The sequence below is a fragment of the Mesocricetus auratus genome, unplaced genomic scaffold (assembly GCF_017639785.1).
Source record: "Mesocricetus auratus isolate SY011 unplaced genomic scaffold, BCM_Maur_2.0 Super-Scaffold_100028, whole genome shotgun sequence".
NCBI lineage: Eukaryota > Metazoa > Chordata > Mammalia > Rodentia > Cricetidae > Mesocricetus > Mesocricetus auratus.
This window is the reverse complement of record NW_024429209.1, coordinates 17,000,984-17,027,773: the sequence shown is the minus strand read 5'-3', so window position 1 is coordinate 17,027,773 and position 26,790 is coordinate 17,000,984. Positions and strand designations below refer to the sequence as shown.

The 26,790-nt window shown below is 45.2% G+C and overlaps 1 protein-coding gene across 3 annotated transcripts in view; it reads right to left on the bottom strand.

The window, feature by feature from the left end:
- Nucleotides 1-13,775: 13,775 nt before the first annotated feature.
- LOC110341720 overlaps nucleotides 13,776-26,790 on the bottom strand; it is a 39,000-nt gene continuing 25,985 nt past the window's right edge. For all 3 annotated transcript variants that reach the window (XR_002383701.1, XM_021229750.1, XM_021229751.1), the window contains one exon: nucleotides 13,776-15,888. Coding sequence is in view for 2 of the 3 variants with exons in the window: in XM_021229750.1 (XP_021085409.1) it covers nucleotides 15,309-15,888 (580 nt within the window). In the remaining variant the exon portion in view is untranslated. The remainder of the gene's footprint in view (nucleotides 15,889-26,790) is intronic.

The following is a 26,790-nucleotide window of genomic DNA, read 5'->3' as shown; positions in this document are numbered from 1 at the left end:
GACTTCAAGCTCTATTATAGAGCTATAGTCCTGAGAACAGCTTGGTATTGGCAAAAAAATAGACAGGTAGACCAATGAAATTGAATTGAACACCCTGATATGGACCCACACACCTATGAACACCTGATTTTTGACAAAGAAGCTAAAATTATACAGTGAAAAAAAGAAAACCCCTTCAACAAATGGTACTAGCATAACTGGATGCTGGCATGCAGAAGACTGCAGATAGATCCATATCTATCACCATGTACAAAACTTAAGTCCAAATGGATCAAAGACCTCAACATAAGTCCAGCAACACTGAACTTCTTAGAAGAGAATGTAGTGGTACCCTTGAACGAATTGGCACAGGGACATCTTCCTGAACATAAAACCAGTAGCACAGACACTGAGATCGACAATTAATATATAGGACCTCCTGAAACTGAGAAGCTTCTGTAAGGCAAAGGACACAGTCAATAAGACAAAATGGCAGCCCACAGAATGGGAAAAGATATTCACCAACCCCACATCTGACAGAGGGCTGATTTCTAAAATATACAAAGAACTCAAGAAGCTAGTCACCAAAACACCAAATAATCCAATTAAAAAGTGGGGTACAGAACTAAATAGAGCATTCTCAATAAAGGAATCCAAAATTGCTGAAAGACACATAAGAAAGTGCTCAACATCCTTAGCCACCAGGAAAATGCAAATCAAAACAACTCTGAGATACCATCTTACTCCTGTCAGAATGGCTAAAATCAAAAACACCAATGACAGTTTATGTTGGAGAGAATGTGGAGATAGGGGAACACTCCTGCACTGTTGGTGAGAGTGCCTACTCATACAGCCACTTTGGAAATCAGGACGGCAGTTCCTCAGGAAAATGGGAATCAGGTTACCACAAGATACAGCAATTCCACTCTTAGGCTTATACCCAAAAGACGCATATTGATACAACACGAGCATCTGTTCAGCCATGTTCATAGCAGCATTATTTGTAATAGCCAGAACCTGGAAGAAACCTAAATTGAAGAATGGATGGAGAAAATGTGATACATTTACACAATGGAGTATTACTCAGTGGGAAAAAACAATGGAATCTTGAAATTCGCAGGCAAATGGATGGAACTAGAAGAAACCATTCTGAATGAGATAATCCAGTCACAAAAAGACAAACATGGTATGTGCTCACTCATATATGGATTTTAGACATAGAGCAAAGGATTACCAATCTAAAATCCACACCACCAGAGAAGCTAGGAAACAAGGAGGACCCTAAGAGAGACATGCATGGTCCCCTGGAGAAGGGGAAAGAGACAAGATCTCTTGAGATAATTGGGAGCTTCGGGAGGGGAGAGGGAGTTAGGAGAAAGAGAAGGGGAGAAGAGGGGGGAAGGGAAGGACATGAGAGAGCAAGAAGATGGAGTCAGGGGAAGAATAGAGGAGAGCAAGACAAGAGATACCATAATAGAGGGAGCCATTGTAGGTTTAAAGAGAAATCTGGCACTAGGGAAATGTCCAGAGATCTACAAGGTTGACTCCCAGCTAACAATCTAAGCAATAGTGGAGAGGCTACATTAAATGCTCTTCTCCAATATGCAATCCTAGAGCCTTCATCTAATAGCTGATGGAAATGCAAGCAGACACCCACAGCTGAACACTGAGCTGAATTCTGGAACCCAGTTGCAGAGAGGGAGGAGTGATGAGCAAAGGGGTCAAGACCAGGCTGGAGAAACCCACAGAAACAGCTGACCTGAACAAGGGGGAGCTCATGGACCCCAGACTGATAGCTGGGAAACCAGCATAAAACTGTCCCAGACCCGTTGAATGTGGATGTCAGTTTGGAGATCTGGTTAATCTATGGGGCCTCTAGTAATAGATCAGTATTTATCCATAGTATACGAATGGACTTTGGGAGTCCACTCCACATAAAAGGATACTCTCTCAACCTAGACACACAGGGGAGGGTCTAGGCCCTGCTCCAAATGATATGACAGACTTTGAAGATCCCCCAGTGGAAGGCCTCACCCTCCCTGGGGAAGCAAAAAGGGGAAGGGATAGGGGGTTGGTGGAGGCCAGGGGAGGAGGGGAGGGAGATGGAACTGGGATTGACATGTAAAACAAGCTTGTTTCTAATTTAAATTAAAAATAACAAGCAATAATAAAGACAAGTATCCCAGGTGATCCAGCCTCTCAGAATGCCTCTGATACAAGCTCCTCAAAGTTCTGCATCCAAAACAACGTCAAAGCAGCTAGCTGATATGGTCCAGCCTCATGCACTACTCCAGCCAGGACTTCAGATAAGCTGTACACGTTCCCATCGCATAAAAGCAAAACAAAAATAATACAACTAGCTCTCCCAGGACTTGACGATTATCCCAACCTTCTTAGGGTCCCCGAAAGATGCTGTCACCCCCAAACAACAAAAAAACACAATGCCCACATTTCCAAAAGGTGAGAACGGTGGTTTTAGGTCATTCAGTGAATATTTATCATCATTTAGGGGAGTTGATTACAAGTTGTTACTGGTCATGGTCAGGAAAGGAACTAAACAAAAAAAGATTAGATTCAGGGATCTCATTCTGAAAAGAAAAAGGGGGGACTGTTGTGGGATTTGCACACTGTGTAAAGATGCATTTCTGTGATTGGTGCAATAAAAAGCAGAATGGCCAATAGGGACGAGGCAGGAGAGGATAGGCCAGAGTTCCGGACAGAGAGAGAACCCCAGGAAGAACGGCGGAGTCATCAGCCAGGCGCAGAGGAAGGAGGATGGGTGGTGTGGAGATGAGGTAAAGAACCTCATGGAAGAACATAGATTTAAAAATATGGGTTAATTTAAGTTATAAGAATTAGGCCTTGGGGGCTCTGTAGGATCAGCACAGCTCCACCCCAGGTCCCTAGACTTGAGGCTGGAAGAATTCACCCATGAGTCCACCAGGAGTCTCTGGCACTGAGCTGTCAGGCACCTTTGTACTCTCAGCAGAATCACCTTATCAGTCCGTGTGTCTGGATAAATGACTTTTGTTTGACGCTGCATAGTGTGGCCCTGAAGAGAAAACTGTGGCCCGCATAGCACCAGCAAGACTGAGCAGGAGAGAAAGACCAAAGGGCCATTCTAGTGCTCTCTGCCCTGGGGCTACCCAGGGGCTACCCAGTGCCTGCCGGGCTCTATTACGATGAGAAATGTATGGTGGGGTGTGCCCTGCAGAAAGAGGCAGATCTGTGGTGGGGTGTGTCCTGCAGATCTGAAGAGGAGACGCCAGTGAGGAGCACAGACCTACTTGCCACCTGGGGCCTGAGCTGAGGCCAAGGGCCATGCCTGCACCTGTGGCCACGCTGTAGCCATGGTCTGTGTTGAGATCCCTAGCTCCTGTTACCACTGAAGGCTGAGATGATAGGGATGCACAGAGTTGGATCCGCCCCGCCCCGCACCGGTGCAGCACCAGGGAGAACTAATCCTACCCCTCACCAGCTGCAGCACTAGTCATGCACCCCACCTGGGCAGCGTTACAGAGCTGACCCTGTTGGTGGGCGCATGGGCAGGCTGACCCTTAGGGCGTGAGAGCGGGAGAGCTGGCCCTGCCCCCACTGTCTGTCATGTGGTGGTGAGGTCAAGGGAAAGATGCCCCCACCGTCCCCATGGCCCCCCGCCGCCCCCACGGCCCCGGCCGCCCCTATGGGCCCCGCCGCCCCCACAGCCCTCGCCACCTGTGTCAGGAAGGGGCGCCGACCTAGCCCCTTACCAACTGCAGCACTAGGGAGAGCAGGCTCTGCACCTCACCCGGGCAGCACAGTGGAGCTGACCCTATTGACAGGGATGCATGCCAGCTGGCCCCGAGAATGTGAGCATGGGAGATCTGGCCCTGACTCTCATTTGCTCTATGGCGATGTGAACGGGGTGGGGGATGTTGGGGGGGGAAATCTTCTCCCTCTCCTACCCCTCACCACCTGTGGCAGGTGGGATAGCTGGCCCTGAGGTCAAGAGAACTAGCCAGCTGGGCCAGCATCTCAAAGGCTGCAGCATTCAGGAGAGCAGGCCCTGCTGGTGATGGTGTAGGTGAGCTGGCCCCGAGGGCAGAAGTGTGGGAGAGCTAGGCCCACTTCTCACCTGTCATGCAGTGTGTGGGGGGGGGGGATGCCCCTCTTGCCCCTCACCCCTCGTTGCCTACAGCGCTCAGGAGAGCTGGCCCTGTACCTCACCTGGGTACCACAGTAGTGCCAACCTTACAGATAAGGATGCAGGTGAGCCCGCCATGAGGTCTTAAGAGTGGGAGAGCCGGACCTGCATCCATATCTGCCATATGGTGATGATGGAGAGAGACAATGCCCTCCTCCCTTACTCCATGTGTGGCAGATGAGAGACCTGACTCTGCCCCTTACCAGACACAGAACCAGGGAGAGTGAGCCTTGAACCTCCCCAGGACAAAATGGTAGAGCTGACGCCATTGATGGAGATGTGGGGAAGCTGACCATGAGAACTTGAATGTGAGAGGCTGAACCCCACCCTTCACCTACTATAGGGTGGTTGAGCAAGAGAGAGAAGCTTCGCCCGCATGCCTCTTAAGGCCTGTGGTAGGTGGAGGAACCATCCTTGAGGTCACTAGAGTGAGAGAGTTGGCCCCGCCTCTCACCGGCTGCAGCACTAGGCAGAATGACCCTACACCTCGACTAGGCAACACAGTAGAGCTGGCTCTGGTAGTGTAGGTGTGGGTGAGCCAACCCCAAGAAAATGAGAGCAGGAGAATCGGCCCTGCCCCCCTTGCTACTTACTACGTAAGGGTGAGCCAGCCAAGGCAGTATTGAAGGACTCAGCCTGGTATTGAAGGTGAAGGAGAGTTGCCGGGCTGATCAACCCAGCAACCACCTAGACCCAGAACCAGAGCTATGTGTTGGCCCATCCCAACATGGCCCATCCCATCCACCCCATCTACAATCTGCTGGAGCTCTGCAGACTCAAAGTTACACCATCTCCATGGTATAGGACATCCAAGAGAAGTCCCAGTGAGGGCCCAGTATTGATGATGTTGCAAAAACCAGAGACCTCAAATCAGACCAACAACTCAATGAAATGAACACGTGCAAGTAACAATATATGTACTAAAAGACTGTGTAGCAAATTGTGTCACACTATAGCTCCCACAAGAAAAATGTGATTTTTCTTTTAAATTTTATCTTGTCTTATCCTGGGGGTGAGCATTGCAAGGGTAAATGGGAAGGAATGAGGAGATGGGTGGAATCGAGATGCATTATGTGAAATCCACAAAGAATCAATAAAAAGTTAAACTTGAAAGACAACTAGTTAGGAACAAGCCTAAGCTAAGGCCAAGTTTTTGTAATTAATAATAAGTCTCTGTGTCATTATTTGCAGGCTGGCGGTCCCAACAAGAAAGTACTACTATACCTCTAACTAGTGATCATCTTCATCTACCTTCTAAGTGCTGGAATAAAAGGTGTGTGCTTCCGCAACTAGCTACTCACCATTCTTGGTCTGTTTTAGCCGGATTTGTTTTCTGTTTGCTATCGCATTTTCCTCCTAGTGAGCATGTCATTGTACTGATGTCAGTGCACATTCTGCTCATCGCTCTTAGGTATTGGAGGTCTTTTGCATGACTTGAATGTAAATTCTATTAGAAATAAATTTCTAGGTCTCATTGTTCATTCATGCATCCTAAATGTCTAGAAAAGATGCCCAGCACATAGCAAGCCTTCACTAATTTGTTAAATGAATGAGTGACCATGAAAAGATTAAGAACCTGCCTTCAAAGACTCTGTAATGCAGTGTGCTTAGCTTCATAGATACTGGTCCTGATACAAAATTGCCCTGCAAGGCCTGTGAGTACCCATTCTTTTTTTGTTAAGATTTATTTTATTTTTAATTATGGGTATATGCTCTGTGTGTGTGTGTGTGTGTATGTGTGTGTGTGTGTGTGTGTGAGAGAGAGAGAGAGAGAGAGAGAGAGAGAGAGAGAGAGAGAGAGAGAGAGAGAGAGAGAGAGAGAGAGAGCAACATGGGGGGCGGGTGTCTCTGCAGGATAGAAGAGGGCATCAGATCCCTGAAGGAGAGCAGCAGGTCATTGAGAGCCATGTGGCCTGGAAGTTAGACTCAGACACCGTAAGAGAGAAGCCAGCGATCTTAATCCCTAGGCCATCTCTTCTGTCCCAGGAAGATTTCCATTCTTATCTAAAGTGACCATCTCCTTACCTGCTCAAGAAAGGAACTGGCCATAGTCACTTGAAGAAGAAAATGGGAAACATTTATTATCCCACTTACTGAAAGGATATCTGTTGGCTTTTCTTGACTCCTTTTCTGGAAGCAAAGGCAAGCCATGGACCCTCTTCCTGTCACGTGAGCTACAAAAGCATCTGATGTCAGTCAAAAGCAGACAATGACCTAGTCCCCACCGCTACATCCTCAACATGGAGGACGCGTTCACATTTTATGATGCCCATTCCATGACCTTAACATCTGTTTCTGTCTGTGGAATATTTCAAGCGACCAAATAACATTAAATTCATCTAAAGGAGTTTCTTTATTAGTTATAAACTTTTACAATTCAATTTAAAAAAGTTTATAGTCCTTAACGCTGTGGGAACTGCGGTTTCCCCAAGGGCCATCCTGTTCTTTATCACTGGGGGGGCTGACAGCATTTCTGACCTTTGCCAACATCTTCCCTGAGATGAAGATTTGAAAACTCGGTAACAAATGCCCAGGGTTTTTTATGGCTACTCTAATGTGCAATAGTTAAAACAGGTTGTGGTTATGAGAGCCTGGGAAATGACGCCTTATTGCTCATTTGCCTGCTCTCTACGAGCAGGATGCATTTTTTTAGTGACAAAACGTTTTCTTGTGAGTTTTAAAAATCGCAGAACAGATCAAACTTTCTAGGAGCACGGTGGACGACACCGGCTCAAGACATCCAGTGAGTCTGCGCATCTCAGGAAAGGGGGCGGGGCGCATGGTTGGGAGGGGGGAGGGCGGAGTGGGGAGCAAGGCTGATTTTTTTCAGCTCCCAAAGCCTTTCCTGTTGGAGCTCTGGGACAGGGCAGAGGGCGGGGGGGAGACAGGACAGTGGAAAACACCAAATACGCTTCCTGTTGCTTGTAGCTAAGGGAATACTGGCCGAAGGATTTGTGCACAGGCAGCCTCGCCCATGGGAAATCAAGAAACAGAGTTAGGGAGACAGCTCAGTGGGAACAGTATATCACAATTATGAAGACTTATCCCCAGCACTCATGTAAAAGTGGGGCGTGGCAGCATACATCTACAATCCCAGCACTGAAGAGGCAGAGTTATAGTAGGACCCCTGGGGACCAGCGGCCAAACTATCTAACTGAAATGGTGGCCCCTGGCCTCAGTGAGGGATCATGTCTCAAAAGATAAGGGAGTGATAGAGCATGACACTTGGTGTGGACATCTGGCTTCCACAAGCACATGCGCCAGTGAGCATACCTCACACATACATGTATTTATACATGTATGCCACACACAGAGAGGAAAAAAATAGAAACAAAAGTTTAAATTAAAAAAAATCCAGGCTTCCATATATAATAGTCCTAGCATTCGGGAGGCTAAGGCAGGAGGGCTGCTGCCAATGAAGGGTCAGCCTGGGCTACATTGTGAGTTCCGGGCTAGCCACAGGCTTTAAAGTATGCTTCAAAAAGACGATGGAAATATCATGTCTGATGGAGGTGATGGAGGAAGGAGCAGCTCTTACCTCACGGAAAGCCTGTACAGCATCAGCACTCTTCTGCAGCTCAATAAGGGAGGCACAGGCTTAGATACCCAGGACAAGCGTCCTGTGCAACCTTGAAACATTCTCCGTTCCACTCACGTCCTGAAATCCTGCTATGCTTTTTCTACTCTTCACAGCTCAGAAGGCATAACTCGAGTGTCACAAGTGAGGAGATTTAGTCATTGGACTGCTGGGTTAAGCCCTCTCACAGGCAAACCTAACAGGAACTTGTGTCTGGCACAGGAAACTCTCCCTTCCTCGGTTGTCATTACTTTAAAAAAATTAAGATTTATTTTCCCTTTTATGTGTATGGGTGTTCTGCCTGCATGGACGTCTGTACACCACATACAAATGGTTCCGGCGGAGGCCAGAAGAGAGCATCAGATCCCCTGGAACTGGAGCTACAGTTGTGAGCCACCGTGTGGGTGCTGGGATTTGAACCCTGGTCCTCTGGAAGAGCAGCCAGTGCTCTTAACTGTTGAGGCATCTCTCCAGCCCCTAAAATTGTTTTTTGGCCTTTTAAAACTTCTTCCAAATAAACTGCATGTGTTTCAAGTTTGAGGTGTTGGCTGTTTCGCGGCCTTCCAGTGACACTATCTCTAAAATGCCCATTGGTAAATTCATTGGGGGAAAATTAGCCTGCCCACAGTATCATGTTTCTCATCTAAAGCCACAGTCTGTTTCCATGAAATTGGGTGAATATTCACATCTCATGACACCTAGCAATTAAATCCTGCTATGCCATATTATAAGGAATGACATTCAGAAACACAGACTGTACAATACAATGAAGCCCATGTACGGATCACCAAACACAAGTGTGCTTGTGTCAAGAAGCTTCAGAATTGGGTGAGAGACCCTATAACTCATTTAACTTCTCCTTGGACATAAGTTTATTACACAAGATGGCCATACTGGCAGTAAGCATAAATAAATATTTTAAAAAAAGTTACCCCAAATGCTACCACAAATAAACCTGCTGACCTGGTGAAGGAGTGACATTTCATTATCTTCACTGAAAATTCACCCAGCCTAGTAAGTTGTAGGTTCTGCGGGTTACACAGAATCATCCTGGCCAATTTTCCAAGAAAGGAACTGTAAGCCTACGTGTGAATCTGATTGGCTACTGGGAACCTATGCTGTTTTATAAGCACACAGCTTGTTTACTTCTTGGAACAGTAAATGGTTTGCATCTGTGGCAGAGAGAAATTTACATAGGCCATCTCTAGAGAAAGTTTATTGGAGTAAAATAATCTGTGAACTAGATCTCCGATGCCAGGGCCTTGTGGGAGTTGAGATTTATATTGTGTGATTCAATAAGCATTGGCATTTTCATTTTGTTTGCTTATCAGCCTGAATCCATCAAAAGAAAGAAAATAAAAAATTCAATATCAGGGATGGGCCAAAGCTTCTGAATAAACATAAAATCTAAAGCCATCAGGTAAAAATTTCATTTGAACTAATAAAAAAACCTAGAGTCACATGGTTAAAAAAATAAGAGTATATAAAATAAGCAGTGTTTGAATATGCATATGGATACATTTACTTTTTAAAGCTTACTATGTAAAATTATAAGAGTTAGCCATCTAGTACATAGGTTTTAAAACTAGCATTCTCTTTTTAGTGATTTACTTTGTATGTGACGGTGGGCCCGTGTGTGGTTATATGCACATGATGTGAGATGGGTCGGATGCCCCTGCAGCTAGAATTGCAGATGGCTGTGAGACACCCGGCATGGGTGCTGGGATTCTAAGCTGAGTCCCCCGCAAGAGCAGTTGATACTCTACAGTGCTGGTCATCTCTCCAGCCTCAAACTGACACCCTTCGTGCTACCCTGAATTTCATAAAGCAAAGGTGCTGGCCACTCTAGGACAAATGGTGGCTGGCAAGTCACAGTTGGATAAATACACAGATAGCAGGCTAGGCTACTAAGAAAAACCAACATTTGGCTGATTATGTACGATACTGTCTGGTTGCTCTGAGTTTTGTGGAATGTCATCCCACATATAATGTACAAAACTCAAATCTTTGAGAGAGAGAGAGAGAGAGAGAGAGAGAGAGAGAGAGAGAGGTATTTCCCTAATGTTGTGTGAGACATACTTTTTTAACTGAAAATTTTATTTGGTTCTTTTATATGAAACCTAAAGTTAACTGGACATCTTGTATCTTATTTGTAAAATAATATACTCTAGAAATGGAGAAAGGCAAGGCAGGATTTGTCTCAGACAGGGAGTTGACATGAACGCCTTCTCCAAACCAGAGACACGTGAACAGGAGGCTGAGTTGAAGAGAGGGTAAGTCTCATGCCTCAAACCTAGAAAGGCCGACCACAGAGCTGTGGTGGCAATTCTGATGAGCTCCAGTCAGTAACAGAGGCGGTGACAGAGAAACCGCATGTCCTCCTGAATTCCACAGCATTCCAGCTAGAATTCTCAATCTGTGGGTCATGACCCCTCTGGGGTTCAAACAACCTTTTCACAGGGGTCACCATAAGAAAACACAAATATTTGCATTACGACATGGGGCAGTAGTAAAATTACAGCTATGAAGCAGCAGTGAAAAGGATTGTGTGGTGGGGTCACCACAGCTTGAGGAGCTGTGTTAAAGGGTTTTGGCACTAGGAAGGTGGAGAACCACAACTTGAGGAGCTGTGTTAAAGGGTTTTGGCACTAGGAAGGTGGAGATCCACTGAAATAGGTGGTTAAGTAAGAAATCAGCATTAAAGCCTTTATCACACTATTGCTTGGCTTTAATGAGCAGGACTTAGCTTATTCGGGTGTCAAGCACATCTGGTTTGTTGTTTTACGATGCTCTTAAATAACCACGGGAGAGCCAGCAGGTGATAAAAGCAACACGCGGAGCAGTACACAGTCACAGGAGGAGGAAGGCTGATGCATAATGAATGTGGAGGGCAGTATTTATGTTCATCCTCTGTAACAGGTTCATTAAAAACATCATAAGCTGGTTTATGACTTTTCAATGTTGTTGTTGGCATCCATTCAAAATAAGGGAGGTTTTATTTGATCTTTAAACCTTTATTCAACAATCATTAATGCTCGCTTGTTCATCAGGTCATCTTCAGTCACATGTTCATTATGGTACTAGTTGTTATAACAGAAAAATGAAGTATATCCAGTTCTGATGGCACACACCTCTAATCCTAGCCCTTTGGAGGCAGAGGCAGGAGGGCTGTGCTCCAGGGCAACCTGGTCTGCTGCTGTGGTGATAAAACACCCTGGTAAAAAGCAGGTGAGGGAACGAGAGCGTTATGCTGGCTTTCAGGCACAGACGTGTAGAGTCCCATCATGTCAGGGAAGGAATGGTGACAGGAGCAGAAAGCTGGCTGGTCACTGGTCACCACAGTTTGGCACCTCATAAAGTCAAGAGCAAGTGCTTGTGCCTGCGTGTGTGTGTGCGCACATGTGTGTACATGTGTGTGTGCACGTGTGTGCCTATGTGTATGTATGTGCGTGTGTGTGCATGTGTGTGTACTTGTGTGTGTGCATGTGTGGGGGGGTGCATGCATATGTACGTGTGTATGCACGTGTGTGCCTATGTGTATGTGTGTGTGCCTATGTGTGTATGCACATGTGTGTGCATGTGTGCATGTATGCGCGTGGGGGTGTATGTATATGTACATGTATGTGCGTGCGTGCAGAAATGCTTGAGCTGTTGTGTGTGTGTGTGTGCGTGTCTTCTTTGCAAATGATGCTACAATTTGCATTTGTGATTTAATATGCCACAGATGCACCGAGTGACCCCAAAAAGATACCTGCTACCCTTTTAAACAGCTGCATAATGTTCCTTCTAAAAACACCTTACAACTTATTCAAATATCCTTTAACTTGGGAAGATTTGGGGTTTTTTTTTCCTCCATTTCTCCCTTGCTCTGCCCTTTCCTTGTCTTCTCTTTGTCCCTCCCCCACGCTCCTTTATTTCTTCACATTATCTCAAACTATGTCTCAATAAACACTATTGAACATACATGAAAGAGTCACTTAAACAAGCCAAGGGTTCCAGGGTGGTGTTAAGATATGAAGGTACTACTATAAACTGATTTTTTTCACCATTATCCTCTTGCACCAGTTGAGATTTCAGAATAAACAAGTGTGGTGGTTACTTGTCTGTTGCTCTGATAAAACACCATGACAAAGAGCAGCATAAGGAGGAAAGGGTTTATTTTAGCTTATGGATCCAGAGGGATAGAGTCCATCATGATGGGAAGGAAGCAGTAAGCCGGCTGATCACATTTCATCTATCACCAGAAACAGAAAAATGTAAATGGCGTTGTTAATTGGTCTGTGTAATAAAAACCCAGAGTCAAATATAGAGGGAAATGCTGAGAGCCACAGCACACCTTACCTCCTTAGCATCCCAGCAGACAAGAGAGCGACTTCCTGTTTCTCCCTGCTTACACCCTGTTTCTGCCCAGATACCTCACTTCCTGTCTATCTGTACAGACCTCCAGATCTCTATGGTTAGCTAGTGGCAAGCTCCATTCTCTGACCCTCCTACCCCCACAGACAGGCTTTATTTGTAGAAGAAAGAAATCACCACAGAAAAAGAACAGGGAGTGGGGTGACTATTTAAGCCCTCAAAACCCACTCCTGGTGAGGTACTTCCTCCAAGACTCCACCCCTCAAATGTCCATAACCTCCTTTACCAGCACCACCCCCTGGGAACAACATGTTTAAACACTTGCCTGTATGGGGACTGTTTATCATTCAAACCACTACAGTGGAAAAAAAATAAAGGATGTCATAATCCCATCCTCACAAACATTTGTTCATTTTAAATACAATTGTGCATTGGTGAACAAGTTACCAGATAAGACACGTTTCTCAGAACACAAGACTTGTACAGAGCTGAACTTGAAGATCTAAAGCATGGTGGACATAGGCTATGGAGCTGTGGTTCTTCTAACAGCAGCTAGGTACAGATACCTAGAGACAGAAACTGTGGGATTGTTTGGGATACACACCTAAGCTCACGAATGAAGCTACTGAGGTGTCAATGATGACGGCATTGTTTATCAGCTAGACAGATTCATACAATTGTGTAGCATAACCTCTTTCCTCAGTGACTGGTGTGACCACCATCATAATGAGGCAGAGTAGCTGTGGTGACTTGCCAAGACCTTGGACTGCAGCTCTAAGAATGAAATCAATGAATTCTACAGTATGTGGCTAGGTCTGTGGGACTGGGGCTATTCAGATTACCACCTGAAGGGATGACAGGTCACAAGGTCTCCACGAGACCCTTTAAGATCTTTCCCTGAATAGTTCCCGAGATCCAAACACAGCTCCCTCCTGCCTCAGCTACCCGCCATTTTAGAAGTACCAAAGTGTCTATGGTAGAAGGTTCACTGGAGGTAGGACTTTTGGGTGGGACAACTGCCCATCCCTGGGAAGAGTTTCAACTGGGGAATCATCTAGACAAGCCTGTGGCATGTCTGTGGGGTGTTGTCCTAGATATGAATTGACATAGGAGGACCCATGCCACCAAGAGTGGCACCATTCCATAGGCGGGATCCCGAAAGAAAGGAGAGAGCTCGTGAGTGTAAGTGGGATGCAGGAGTGCTGTCTGTCTCTCTGATCCTAACGGAGGATGCACTGTGACTGGCTGCTTGAGTTCCTGCCCTGACTTCCCATATGTATGTATGCATGCATGCATGTATGTATGTATGTATGCATGTGTATGTATGTATATATATATATATGTGTGTATGCGTGTGTATGCATATGTATATATGTGTATGTGTGTATGCATGTGTGTATGTATATGTATATATGTATGTATGTATGCATGTGCATGCATGTATATGTATGTGTGTATGTATGTATATATGTGTGTGCATGTATGTATGCGTGTGTATGTATGTATATGTATATGTGTATGTATGTATGCATGTGCATGTATGTATATGTATGTGTGTATGTATGTATCTATGTGTGTATATATATATGTATATATGTGTGTGCATGTATGTATGTGTGTATGTATGTATATGTATGCATGTGCATGTATGTATATGTATGTGTGTATGTATGTATATATGTGTGTGCATGTATGTATGTGTGTATGTATGTATATGTATGCATGTGCATGTATGTATATGTGTGTGTATATACATATATATGTATATATGTGTCAAACTACAATCTGGAACTGTAAACACGTTGACCCTTTGCTCCCCCATGTTGCTTTTGTTCAGGGTGTTTTATCACTGCAACAGAAATGAAACTCATACCAAGTACACAGCTGTTTTATATGTCTCCTCAGGAAAACTTCACGACAGTTCTCTGGAGGTTTACACGTACAGGACGGAGTGCCATTGCTCTCTGTTCTTCAGCTCAGAAAACTGCCGCACGAGGTGTTTGTGCGGCAGAGGCGGGACCAGGACACAGCAGACCAGGACACAACGGACCGGGACACAGAGGACCGGGACACAGCCTCCAGTGTCGGGTCTCTAGGGTTTCTAGTGCTTGCATACCGTTGTTCCAGGGCAAAAATATTTTCGGATAATAATCTACACCGCACGAGGACATAATGAGGACACCGAGTAAGATGGATGACTCCTGTTCTCCCGGGGCATGGTCTGATGAGGAAAGCAGACACTCACCAGAATCCATGGCCACTGTGGGAAGGCAAAGGTAAGCCACGAGTGCTCAGGGCAGAGGCTCGCCTGCCTGTAGGGTGAGCCTCAGCTGAGAGTTAAAGTCACACGGGATGGAATGGGGAGGGCAGCGCAGCAGGTAAAGAATGTCACCTGAAAAGGCTACGAAGCTGGAAACATTCTGAAGAGCTAGAATGAAAGCCGCTGAGGCAGCTTGGATGAGAACTGTCCCCCACTGTCTTCTGCACTTGAACACTTTGTCCCCAGTTTGTTGTTGCCTTACTGGAGAAAATGCATCCCTAGAGCTTCAAGAGTAAAAAGCCTTGCACTACTTCTGCTTGGATCTCTGCTTTGAGCCTGCAGTGGAAGACATGAGCTCTCTCTCAGATTACTGCCCTGACTGCCAGGCCTGCTGCTTGGTGCCACACCTTCCAGCCGGGGCGGACTCACTCCTCTGGAACACTGAGCCAACATCAAGTTTTCCGTCCATAAGTCACTTTGGTCATGGTGATTGTCACAGCAACAGGAAAGTAGCTAATACGCAGGTGACCTTCTGGAGGGGAAACCACGAGGAAAGTAGCTAATACGCAGGGACCTTCACGAGGAAGAAGAGGTAGGCCAGGAAACAATTGTTGGGGATACATTCAGCAGCAAGTCAGAAGGGCACCTGGGTGAGTGAGTTCCACAGCTCGGAATCTACTTCTTCACTCTGCAAGGAGACTTGAGGCAAGGTGGTTGCATGGCCAGAAACTCGGAGTCCAAGATGGTCCTGCCAGGCTGCGACCCTCCAGCTGTCTACCCTGCCTTCCTCAGCGTGTGAGCTTTGGTCCTCCGGCTACAGACTCTGGGGTCTCAGAAATGGCTGCTGCAGTTTCTGGGGTTTTCTCCTTTCGTAGTTACATAGGGAAAATGGGGCGGCTCCCTAAATTGACAAAAATCGCCTAAGTAGATGGATGCTAGTGTTCATATCTGTATTAGTTACTTTCTGTTGCTGCATTAAAACACCACGATGAGAAGCAGCTTAGAGGAGGAGGAGTTTGGTAGAAGACAGTCAGTCCACCCACCTTGTGGCACAGGTAGTAGATGCTGCTGTGATAAGCAAGAGATAAAAGCAGCAGAGCGGTGTGTGCCCTGTGAAGAGAGGCGGAACCGGGGATGTGGTGGTGGTGAGGACCAGCCTGGTGTGAGCAGCCTGGGCTGCCATCTGAGGTCATGGTGATGTCCATACCGGTGCTGTTGCCCAGGGCTATGTGTGGGTCCGTGTTCCTACTGCAGCCAGTGTCTGTGTTGATGTCCATGGTCCATGTTGCCACCGGAGGCCTTGCAGACGTCCATGGTCTGGGCTGCCATTGAAAGCCATTGTTGATGTCCGAGCACCTTGCTGCCTCTGGGGGCCATATTGATGTGAGTGGCCTACAAAGCCACCTGAGGCCAAGCTGAGTGACATATGTGGTCCTGGCTGCCTCTGAGGGCCTTGTCTGAGTCTGTGGTCTTACTGTAGCCAGGGGCTGTGTTCGAGGTCTGTGCTGTTGCCATGGTCCATGTTCCTGCTGACTATAAAGAGCAAGGAAGTTACTTTTGCAGTGATGCCGGTGACCACAGAAGCACAGTTGAGGGGGATGCGGAAGCTTCTGTGCAACCCCTATCCCCACCCTACCCTCACCCTAAAATGTAACAGCCCAAACAGGAAGCCAGAGGAGAAAACGCTTAGAATGTGCAACAAGGATGCTGAAGTTAGCTCTCCGCAACTGATGGCTTCAGGTGGAGGCATGGGAGGGGAAGGCTTCCGGCAGGGGTGTGGGAGAGGGGTACTCATGGCAGGGGTATGGGAGGGGAAGGACTCTGTCCTAGTTAAGAGGCAGGTCAGTGAGTATATAGATAACACAAACTGGACCTGCTTGGATTTTCTTTGTCGTTGTTGTTTTTTTGTTTTTGTTTTTACGAAACAGGGTTTCTCTGTATTGTTTTGGAGGCTGTCGGTCCAGCCCTGCCTCGAACTCACAGAGATCCGTCTGCCTCTGCCTCCCAAGTGCTGGGATTAAAGGCGTGCGCCACCACCGCCTGGCCCCTGCTTGGTTTTCTATTGCGGGGGTTTACAAGGGTGACAGGGCGGCAGACATAGAAGGGCTTGGAAATAAGTGCAATCGGGGTGCATGATGCAAAATTCCCAAAGAATCAAAAAACATTCAAAAAACATAAAGAAGAAGAAAGAGTTTATTTTGGGTTATAGTTCCAGAGGGATAGAGTCCATAACGGTGAGGAAGGCATGGCGACAGAGGCCAGAACAGGAAGCTGGTTAGTGGCATTTCCATCTCAGAAAACACAGAGGAAACAGAGGGAGAGAACAGGATGTAGGGGATGGCTGTGAACTCTCAGGGCGCCCCCTAGGGGTGCAGTTCCTCCAGCAAAACTCCACCTCCTAAAGGTTCCTAACCTCCCCAAACAGCACCACCCTCTGGAAACCCAGTGTTCAAATGCATGAGCCTAAGTGTGACAATACTCACATGACCACCACAGTGTGCCTTTGTATAGAACTGGACCAGAAGAAGAGTGTGGTACCTCAAGTTCATCAGTCGTGTGAAGACAAGTTTCCCAGCTTCCATCATGTTCCTGCATTGATGTGCTCTACAGATTATCCCCTTTATAATTTACACTGCATCTTTAAGCCATTTATGACATTGCTTTATTCTTATATCTTTGTAAATTATGTTTTATAGGCAAATGGGTTGTATGTTTTATATTAGTATATTAAATATAAAGCCTGTATATCATAAACTAGAGGTTGAAAATATATGTAACTATCCAGGTAGTGATGGCGAACTCAGGAGTCAGAGGCAGGCTGATCTCTCTGAGTTCAAAGCCAGCCTGGTCTACAAAGCAACTTCCAGGACAGTCAGATCTGTTACACAGAGAAACTCTGTCTCAAACACCTAAAGAGGGAGAGAGAGAGAGAGAGTGTGTGTGTGTGTGTGTGTAACTAGGAAAAAGTAAATGTATAGAAAGGTAAATGCAGGGGGAAAAGATAATATAGGTAAACAAGAGCAGAGACACAAAGAGAAACAGATTAAGCTAAATTCGAATTATAAAATTCCAACCAAAGACTCTTTGTTCATTGTTCTGAAAATCGGTGTGTCCTTCATTTAGCTAAGGGATGAAGTTAGACATAGAGAGGTCTGATAACACATTAGCACCAAACAGATTTTTCAGTACTCCAGAAAACACCATGGGGAGAACACAATAAAGGGATGCCTTTACCCTGGTTTCCTGAACTGATGCCAGTCAAAGCTGTGTCCATCCACACAGGTCTTGCGCATGTCCTCTCTTTAGGAGACACCACTGTGTGGGGTGGGATTGCTGACTCCCTATAAACTAAGTGTGAGTGGCACAGTCAGAGTTCAGACTCAGGTAGAGGATGTGCTGGCATGGGAAGAAGCAAGCCCGCTAAGGGGCTCACTGGAAAGTGCTGAGGTTGACATAGGGAGAGCAGCACAGGTGATTCCTGTGGGGATACAGACTTGAAAGGCAAAGTCTCTCTCAGCACCTTCTTGAGTTCAAGAGCGTCATGGTGCCAGTGGTTTCTACCTCTTAAGTCTAGGAAGACATCCCCGTCCCGTGTGTTTGCAACCAAAGCCCATCGGCGGAATATGGAATACAATGAATTCCTGTGGAGCAGGCCAACATTACAATCTTTAAAAAAAAAAAGAAAAAAACTGTTAAATGTTTGTGTGTGTGGCCGTTTTGTCTGCATGTATGTGTATTTCCCATACATGCCTTGTACCCGCAGAGTCCAAAAGAGGGCTTACGATGCCTTGGAACTGAAGTTACAGATGGCCATGAGTCACCACGTGGGTGCTGGGAACTGAACCCAGGTCCTCTGTAAGCGCAGCCAGTTCTCTTAACCACTGAGTCATCCCTAAACTTCCCACGGTTACACTCTTACAGAGAGTTTTCTCTCTTCGGGGTGTTTTTAAAAAATAACCATCTACCAAGATCTCGAAGATCCTTCCTATATAAAGGTTGTTTGCAAGTATACTACATCACCAAGGAAGGCTTTGGGTTCAGCAGTAGCAGCAGCAGCAGCAGCATAATCATCTGAATCATCATCACCACCACCATCATCATCATTGTGAGATGTTCCTATGGTGTGGGGGCTGTGTGGGTCTCAGAGCTCATGTGGTGGCTAGAAGAAAACTTTGTGAGCTCAGTTCTCTTGTCCACCTTTGTGTGGGTTCCAGGGATCAAACTCAGGTAACCAGGTGTATATAGAGAGCACCTTTACCCCCCAAGCCATCTCACTGGCCAGAAGAAGTCTTTGGCTAAAGGGGTTAATTTGTGCCAAAATCCAATCGCTATCCAATACAAGATTATCTCTGTGAACAAAATAACTACAAAATACCTGAGTAATTAATCCAAGATGAATATAAGATAACTGATCTCTGAGAAATCATGGTGGAGACAGATCATAAACCTGCATGGCTGATCTATAGTGCACCACTGGGAACTGTATTTCATATCCACAAATGACTGTAAAACAATAGCTTCTGCTGTGTCCTCAGGGCATGAAGAAATATTAATCACTGCCAGAGAGGCTGGGGCATAAAATATGTATTATCTTCATTTCCCTTTTTATTATCAGATCTAAATCTTAATCAGGAAGTAAAGGGCTCTTTTGTGGATTCAATCTTTTCAAGAAAAAGGAACATGTGTGTGGCTTCCTTCCAAAGGTCCCCCTCCCCCATCTATTATCTCCACCCCAAAGTGGTAAATTCACATATATACAGAGAGAGAGACAGAGACAGAGACAGAGAGACAGAGAGAGAGAGAGAGAGAGAGAGAGAGAGAGAGAGAGAGAGAGAGAGAGAGAGAGAGAGAGAGAGAGAGAGAGAGATTTTCCTGTGGGTTGTCACAAGAAGTTTTCCCCTCAGTGCTCTGCTGTGGATCTCTGCATCTGCTTCCATCAGTTACTGGATAACGGCTCTGTGATGACAGTTAGGGCAGTCATCAATCTGATTACAGGCAAGGCCAGTTCAGGCACCCTCTCCACTATCGATAGGAGTCTTAGCTGGGGCCATCCTTGTAGATTCATGGGAGTCTCTAAATGCTTCCCCGCCATCAAAACATCTCTTGCATTACTCTCCCCCTCTATGTCACCCCAGTGTGGTCCTCATGTTCCCCTTCTCACCTACCCACGTTCACCCAGGGTATCTCTTCTATTCTCCTTCTCACCTACCCCCGTTCACCCAGGGTATCTCTTCTATTCCCATTCTCACGTACCCCCGTTCACCCAGGGTATCTCTTCTATTCCCCTTCTCACCTACCCCCGTTCACCCAGGGTATCTCTTCTATTCCCATTCTCACGTACCCCGGTTCACCCAGGGTATCTCTTCTATTCCCCTTCCCACCTACCCCCGTTCACCCAGGGTATCTCTTCTATTCCCATTCTCACCTACCCCCGTTCACCCAGGGTATCTCTTCTATTCCCATTCTCACCTACCCCGGTTCACCCAGGGTATCTCTTCTATTCCCCTTCCCTGGGAAATCCACGGTTCTTCTTTGGGCACTCCTTGTTACCTAGACTCTCCATGGCTGTGGATTATAGCATGGTTATCCTTTACTTTACAGCCAGTGTCTACTTATGAGCTGAGTACATGCCATGTTTGTCTTTCTGGGTCTGGGTTACCTCACTTAGGATGATTTTTCTTCTAGATGCATTCCTTTGCCTTCAAATTTCCTGATGTATTGTTTTTTTAACAGCTGAGAAATACTCCATTGTGCAAACGTAACACATTTTCTTTATCCATTTTTTGGTTGAGGGGTATCTAGGTTGTTTCAGGGTCTTGCCTGTTACAAAACATGCTGCAGTGAACATAGTTGAGCAAGTATCCTTGTGGTATGACTGAACATCCTTTGGGTATACTTCTAAGACTGGTATAGCTAGGTCTTGAAGTAGATTGACTCCCAATTTTCTGAGAAACTACCATACCGATTTCCAAAGTGACTGTACAAGTTTGCACTCCCACCAGCAGTGGAGGAGTGTTCTCCTTACTCCACATCCTCTCCAGCATGATCTGTCACTTGGGTTTTGATCTTAGCCATTCTGACAAGTATAAGATGGAATCTCAGAGTCATTTTGATTGGTATTTCCCTGATGACTGAGGATGTTGAACAATTCCTTAGGTGTCTTTCAGCCATTTGAGGATTATTCTATTGAGAATTCTCTATTTAGGTCTTTACCCCATTTTAAAATTGGATTGTTTGGTTTTTTGATGTCTAGTTTCTTGAGTTCTTTGTATATTTTGGACATCAGCCCTCTGTCAGATGTGGGGTTGCTGAAGATGTTTTTTCATTCTGTAGCTGCTGTTTTGTCTTATTGATGGTGTCCTTTGCTTTACAGAAGCTTTTCAGTTTTGTGAGGTTCCATTTATTAATTGTCACTCTCAGTGTCTGTGCTACTGGTATTCTACTCAGGAAGTGGTCTCCTGTGCCAAGGCATTTGAGGCTACTTCCCACTTTCTCTTCTATTATGTTCGTTGTAGAGGGATTTATGTTGAGGTCTTTGATCTATTTGTATTTGAGTCTTATGCAGGTTGATAGATATGGATCTATTTGCATTCTTCTGCATGATGACATCCAGTTATAACAGAAACATAGCAAGCAGTGTTTGATCCCAACAAAGCTCACTCTGGGGAACCATTGAGTTTTCCGCACTTTCTTACAGGGCATGGGTGATAGGTTGCAAGCAACAACTGAGAGACTGTTGGAGACTTTGAGAGTTACAGCAAATGACAACTAGTGTTCAACAGGCCAACCTACCAGATGAGTGACTCTCTGATGGGGAGCCCCACTTGGCATGACCATGGGGTCACTGACTGAGGATAACTGTCTGTCTCTGTGTGTAATTTCTCTCATGAGTCAACTTCATTTCCCACTGCTTGTGTGTTTATCTTGTGAAAATACTTTATCTACCAGGCACATATATTTGTGGTTAGTCAGGAAGATGATTTCTCTCTATACTATGTTCTCCACATGGTGGCGAGAAATTTAGAAGCCCATTCTCTATAATTAACTCCCTGACAGAAATCCTTGTGGAGTGATCACAGGAGGAACTTTCACAGAGCGGAATTGCAGGTGCCTGGCCTTGCTAGGTCTAAGTCCTTCAAAGCTTTATGACAAATTAGGGTGGTATTGCAGGTGTCTGTCCTTGTTATAGTCTTTCAAGAGGTCAATGGCATCTAACTGACTAACCATGTCCAGATATCATTAATCACACTTAAGAAATGTAAAATAATGCACATATTCTTTACCTTTTCCTTAGATCTCTCAATGTTTTGGTTTTCTCCCTTTGTAACCTGTAGCAGCCCCTTCAAGAGACAGCTGGAACCATCCCACTGCTGAGGTTAGCTACAAACTGACTGATATGTTTTGCTACATGTCTTCAAAGAATGCTTGTGTCCCCGAGAATTTTCCTTGTTTTTATTTTATTGCTAACAAGCTGCTAATGATTGAATATATATGCTTGGGATTTTTTTTACAACAGAAGAAATGAAATTGGAAGAGTAAAGATTGTAGAAGGATAAAGACTGAATGAAAATGGAGGAGGAGGAGGAGAATGGCTGGAACAAAAGGAACTGGAACAGAGATATGTAATTGTAATTAAAATTGAGGTAGAGAATTAGAGCTAAGAAATTATAGACAACTAGGGTAATAAAATTAGAATTAAAATGAACCATAAAGAGACAGGATTGGAACTGCAAGTATGTGAGTCTTTGCCCTCTGTTTAGAGCCATCCTGAGATCCCTTTCACTACATTGGGGCAACTGACGTGAACTTTTGCAGGAAGCCAGTAGAGCTGGACTCTGCTGGCTCCTGAAAGACACCCTACAGCAAACATTTTGGAATATGAACACCCAATATGAGTGCGGCCTCTCTCAGTTAACCTCCCCCGCCTATATACTCTAATCCTTCACCGAAGCTTCAGGCCATATGCAATTAGGGCAAAATTGCATACAAATGGTGGCAAGGAGTGGCTGGGTACAAGATTGAGGGTCCAATGACCCTCCCCATCCTCTCCTTACATGAAGGATGTCTACAGTGGTCCGGTGTGTCCAACTGTGATAGACTCTTATAAGCAGACACAGCTGATCTCATGAGGATGGCACCTGTTTTGCTAGGAAGACAGGCCTATATAACACGGATACATCTCAACCTTTGCAAAATACATCTTAACCTTCGTATTTTCAATGACTTCAAAGGCAAATTTAATAGCTATCCTGACAAGCCATCACACTGCTTCCGGCTGAGATGACTTCCCCTGAAATAAGAGTTGTGATATTACTGAGTTGTGTGTGATGATATCATAATGATCTATTGATCACAAAATTCTGTAACAAGTTCTTCACTGCTTGCTGAATCATAGCTGACTCAATGTACAACATTTTATAGAAAACCAATGCTTGGAAAAGCATATCCTAAGCAGAGTATCTGACTCAGCGCTTCAACCCTGACTGGGATGCATCACAAGTCACCCCCTAGACCTCTGTTGGGAGAAAAGTCCCCAATTTCAGAGTCAGCACGCCCTTCTTCTCGCACATTCTGAAGCTGTCAAAGAGTCTGTTGAAGTGAACAAATACACAGACATGTGTTTTGAAGCTCCGCCTTTCTGACATGGGCCTCCATGGTTCAACAAGGCAGCCCAGGAAGATGGGAACAACTGAAGTTGCTCAAGGAGAATAACTATCTACTCTCTAGGGGGCAGCAAAGAGCAAGGTTTTAGCCACAGCCTCCCAGAGCCACCACCGTAATTGGTGGTCCAACTTCCTGTCTGTGTCCATGCCCACCTAGGACAACAGTGTTTCCAAAGGGCTACTTTGAGACATTGTTTCTGGGTCCATAACCCGTGCCCAGGGATCCTATAAGCAACCCAGAGACTTTCAGGAAGTCCCTTTCCCTTTAAACAAACAAGCTGTGACGTGTGTTGCTTGCAACTAAGGGTCTCCAGTGCCAAGGCTCTGTACACCTGTTCTTATAATTTGAGGGTTATCGTTTCTATTTTTGAAAGTAAATTTAGTGTATTTTCAGAGGAAGCATGCAGTGGGTTTTTTTTCTATTTGCTTTAATCCAGTTAGACGATGCCTTTTTATTTACCTGTGATGTGGGTGTCTGCTCTATTTCTCTCCGACTTATTCTTTTGAGATAGCATCTCTCAATGAATCTGGAGCTGTGATGGCAGCAAGTCCCAGCTATCCTCCTTTCTCCACTTCCCACCCCTCAGCACTGCGTTTCCAGATGCACGCATGGGCATTCCTTCTCAGTGGGTTCTGGGGATTTGAACTCAGGCCCTCAGACTTGTGCAGTAAGAGAACTTACCTGTGGTGATATATATTATGTATGACTTAATAAAGCTTGCCTGAGGATTAAAGATGCAAAGCCAGCCACACTAGTTAGCTACAGAATTTAGGCAGTGGTGGTACGTATACACCTTTCATCCCAGGACTCGGGATTAAGAGGTAGATGGATCTCTGTTAGTTCAAGGCCACAGTAAGATACTCAAAATTGATCCAGTCCTGAATTTAAATAGCTCACACGAAGGTGATCTCAGCACTTGGGATCACACGCCTTCAAGCCCAGAATTAGGGAGGTATAGAAGACAGGAGAAGGGTCTTAGAGCTGGCATCCAGTCTGAGAATTAGTCTCCAGCCACACTGAGGAGAGGAGCAGTCTGGGATTGCAGTCTGAGGTTTGGTGGAGCTAGGATCACCATTTTGGTCTAAGGTAGAGGTAAGAGCTAATGGCCAGCTGCTTTGCTTCTCTGATCTTCATCTTGAAGCTTGAACACCAATATCTGTCTCTGGGTCTTTTATTTTTCATGCTACACTTAGCCATGGAGCCATCTTCCCAGCCTAAGTCTGACCTTAATGGGGACACTTCATGCTTGTCTTTAATTACGGGTATGGATAGGTAAGTGTTACCTTGTCACTGGCTTTATACTCCCTCCCATTCTTTGTACCTCTCCTTTTCCTGTCGTACACTATCCTGTTTTTTGTTTGTTTTTTGTCTGGGTTTTGTTTTGTTTTGTTTTTTTGATTGGCTGAGTGTTTTCACACAGTCTTTCATTATTTGTTTTAATATTCCATTATGTTTCATGTAGTTGCTATGGAGAACAAACTCAAATTATGTGTTCTTACTGGTTTCTTTAATTATAGCAAAGTGCATCCTTAAATTATCATGATACATTGCTGTCTTAGGTAGGGTTTCTATTATTATGAAGAGACACCATGACTATGGCAACTCTTACAGAGGAAACATTTAATTTATGTGTCTCCTTTATAGCTTCAGAGGTTCAGTCCATTTCATCATGATGGTGAGCATGGTGGCTCATTCAGACAGATGTGGTGCTGGCTACATCTTGACCAGAAGAAGGCAGGAAGTCAACTGAGTCACTTGATGGTATCCTAAGCATAGGAAACCGCAAAGCCCGCCCCCACGGTGACACACTTCCTCCATCAAAGCCACACCTCCTAATAATGCCACTCACTATGAGGTTACAGGAGCTAATTACATTCAAACTGCCATAGTTAGCAACTAATGTACCTTTGTTTAAAATGTAAGAAACTAGTGATGGTGTAACCCTGTTTATCACCTCTGTACTTTTGCCTCTTACTTTTTTATTAAATAACTTTGTAATATTGTTTTTAATTACATTTTGGAAAGAAATCTGATGAAAACTTAGATTTGGATACTTTACTGTGTATTTACTATTTCCAAGCTTCCCATTGCTTCCTGTTGGCTCAGAATTCAAAAAAAAATCTCCTCTCCTCTCAGATACAAAAACCAAAAACTTCCTTTAGCATTTCTTGAAGCAAGTGTATTACTGAGGAAGCCGGTGTTCCCTTATGTTTCTTGTTTAATCCCAGCACTCAGGAGGCACAGCCAGGCAGATCTCTGTGAGTTTGAGTCCAGCCTGGTCTACAGAGTGAATTCCAGGACAGCTAGAGCTACAAAGTAAGTCTCTGTCTCCCTCTCTCATTCTCTCTCTCTCTCTTTCTCTCTCTCTTTCTCTCTTTCTCTCTCTCTCTCTCTCACACACACACACATTTAGAAGGACTTGGAAGGAAACTTGAGGACTAGCAGAGCCCACAAAGGCCAAAAGAAGGCATTGAATTTCCTGGGCCTAGAGTTACAGAGAGTTGTGAGCTTCCGTGTGGGAACTGACCCTGGGTCCTGTAGAAAAAGAGCAGGCTTTCCTAACCTCTGAGAACTGCATCCAGCCCCAAATCGATATTTTTTTGCATCCCCTATCTTCCTATTTTTCTTTCATGCACATGAAATCTGCTACCCAACCACAGAGTCCCCCATACAAATTCTGAACTACTTCCTCCAATACAGATCACACGGGTCTGCCTATTTCTAGGTAACAGCAAAAAGCAGCAATATCATCATTCAGTGCCCATCTCAGAGGAGGTATATTGCACTTAACCAAGGAATAGCTTTTGCAGAGGAATAACACATAAACCAGCCACACCATCATCCTGGGTCTTCAGAAAACTGTTCAGAATTCATAAACATACACTTTCATCATACCTGTCCATCGCGAGTAAACTGGAAGCTGACCTGTGGGATTGTGTCTCTTTAGAAAGGAAAGTAGCAAGTCAAAAGCATGGGCTTGGCTCTGTAAGAGAAACTCGGGCTCTCCTTTCTCACGACACAGACACCCCAAGTTATCCCGAGTGTGGTAGTTTAAATAAGAATGCCCCCCTAGGCTCATTTGACTGGACTGTTTGCAGAAGACTAGGAGCCTCTTTAAAGACTCACTCCATCCATATGGTCTCTCTGACTCCTGCTTGTAGATCAAGATATGAGCTCTAAGCCATGCTTTCTTCACCCTTGTGATTCTAAGTCTCTGAAATCATAAGCCCAATTAAACACTTGATAAGTTGCCTTGGTCATAGTGTTTTGTCACAGCAATAGAAAAGTAACTAAGACACCCCCACACCACGAAGTTCTGCAGCTGACCCTTCAATGGCTACCACCTAATTCAACCTGATGGGAGCTGGAATCAGATCCCAGAGACTGAGGCCTCAGTTTCATAACACCGCCTCTCCACTTCAAGCACCAGACACAAGGACAGGTTGTATTGTAGTTTATGCAGCCAGCTATGCCTAAGAGTTCCCATGATCCCCCTGTGAATTTGATCTGCTTGCTAGAGTAGCTTGCATGGAGGAGCACTACATTACCTACATTTATTATAAAGGCTATTAAGAAGGACTCAGATGAACAGCTCCAGAGGGTCAAGAGGAGAAGCAGGCCTGTGGGGCTTCTGTGCTGTCTCTGGGCATGCCACTCTCTAAGGTCATCTTGTGTCCAGCTGTCTGGGAGTTCATTGCCTTTTCAACCCTTTGAGGGACTGTTTGGGGGTAGGATGATCTAGGTAGTTTTATGTCAACTTGAGACAAGCTA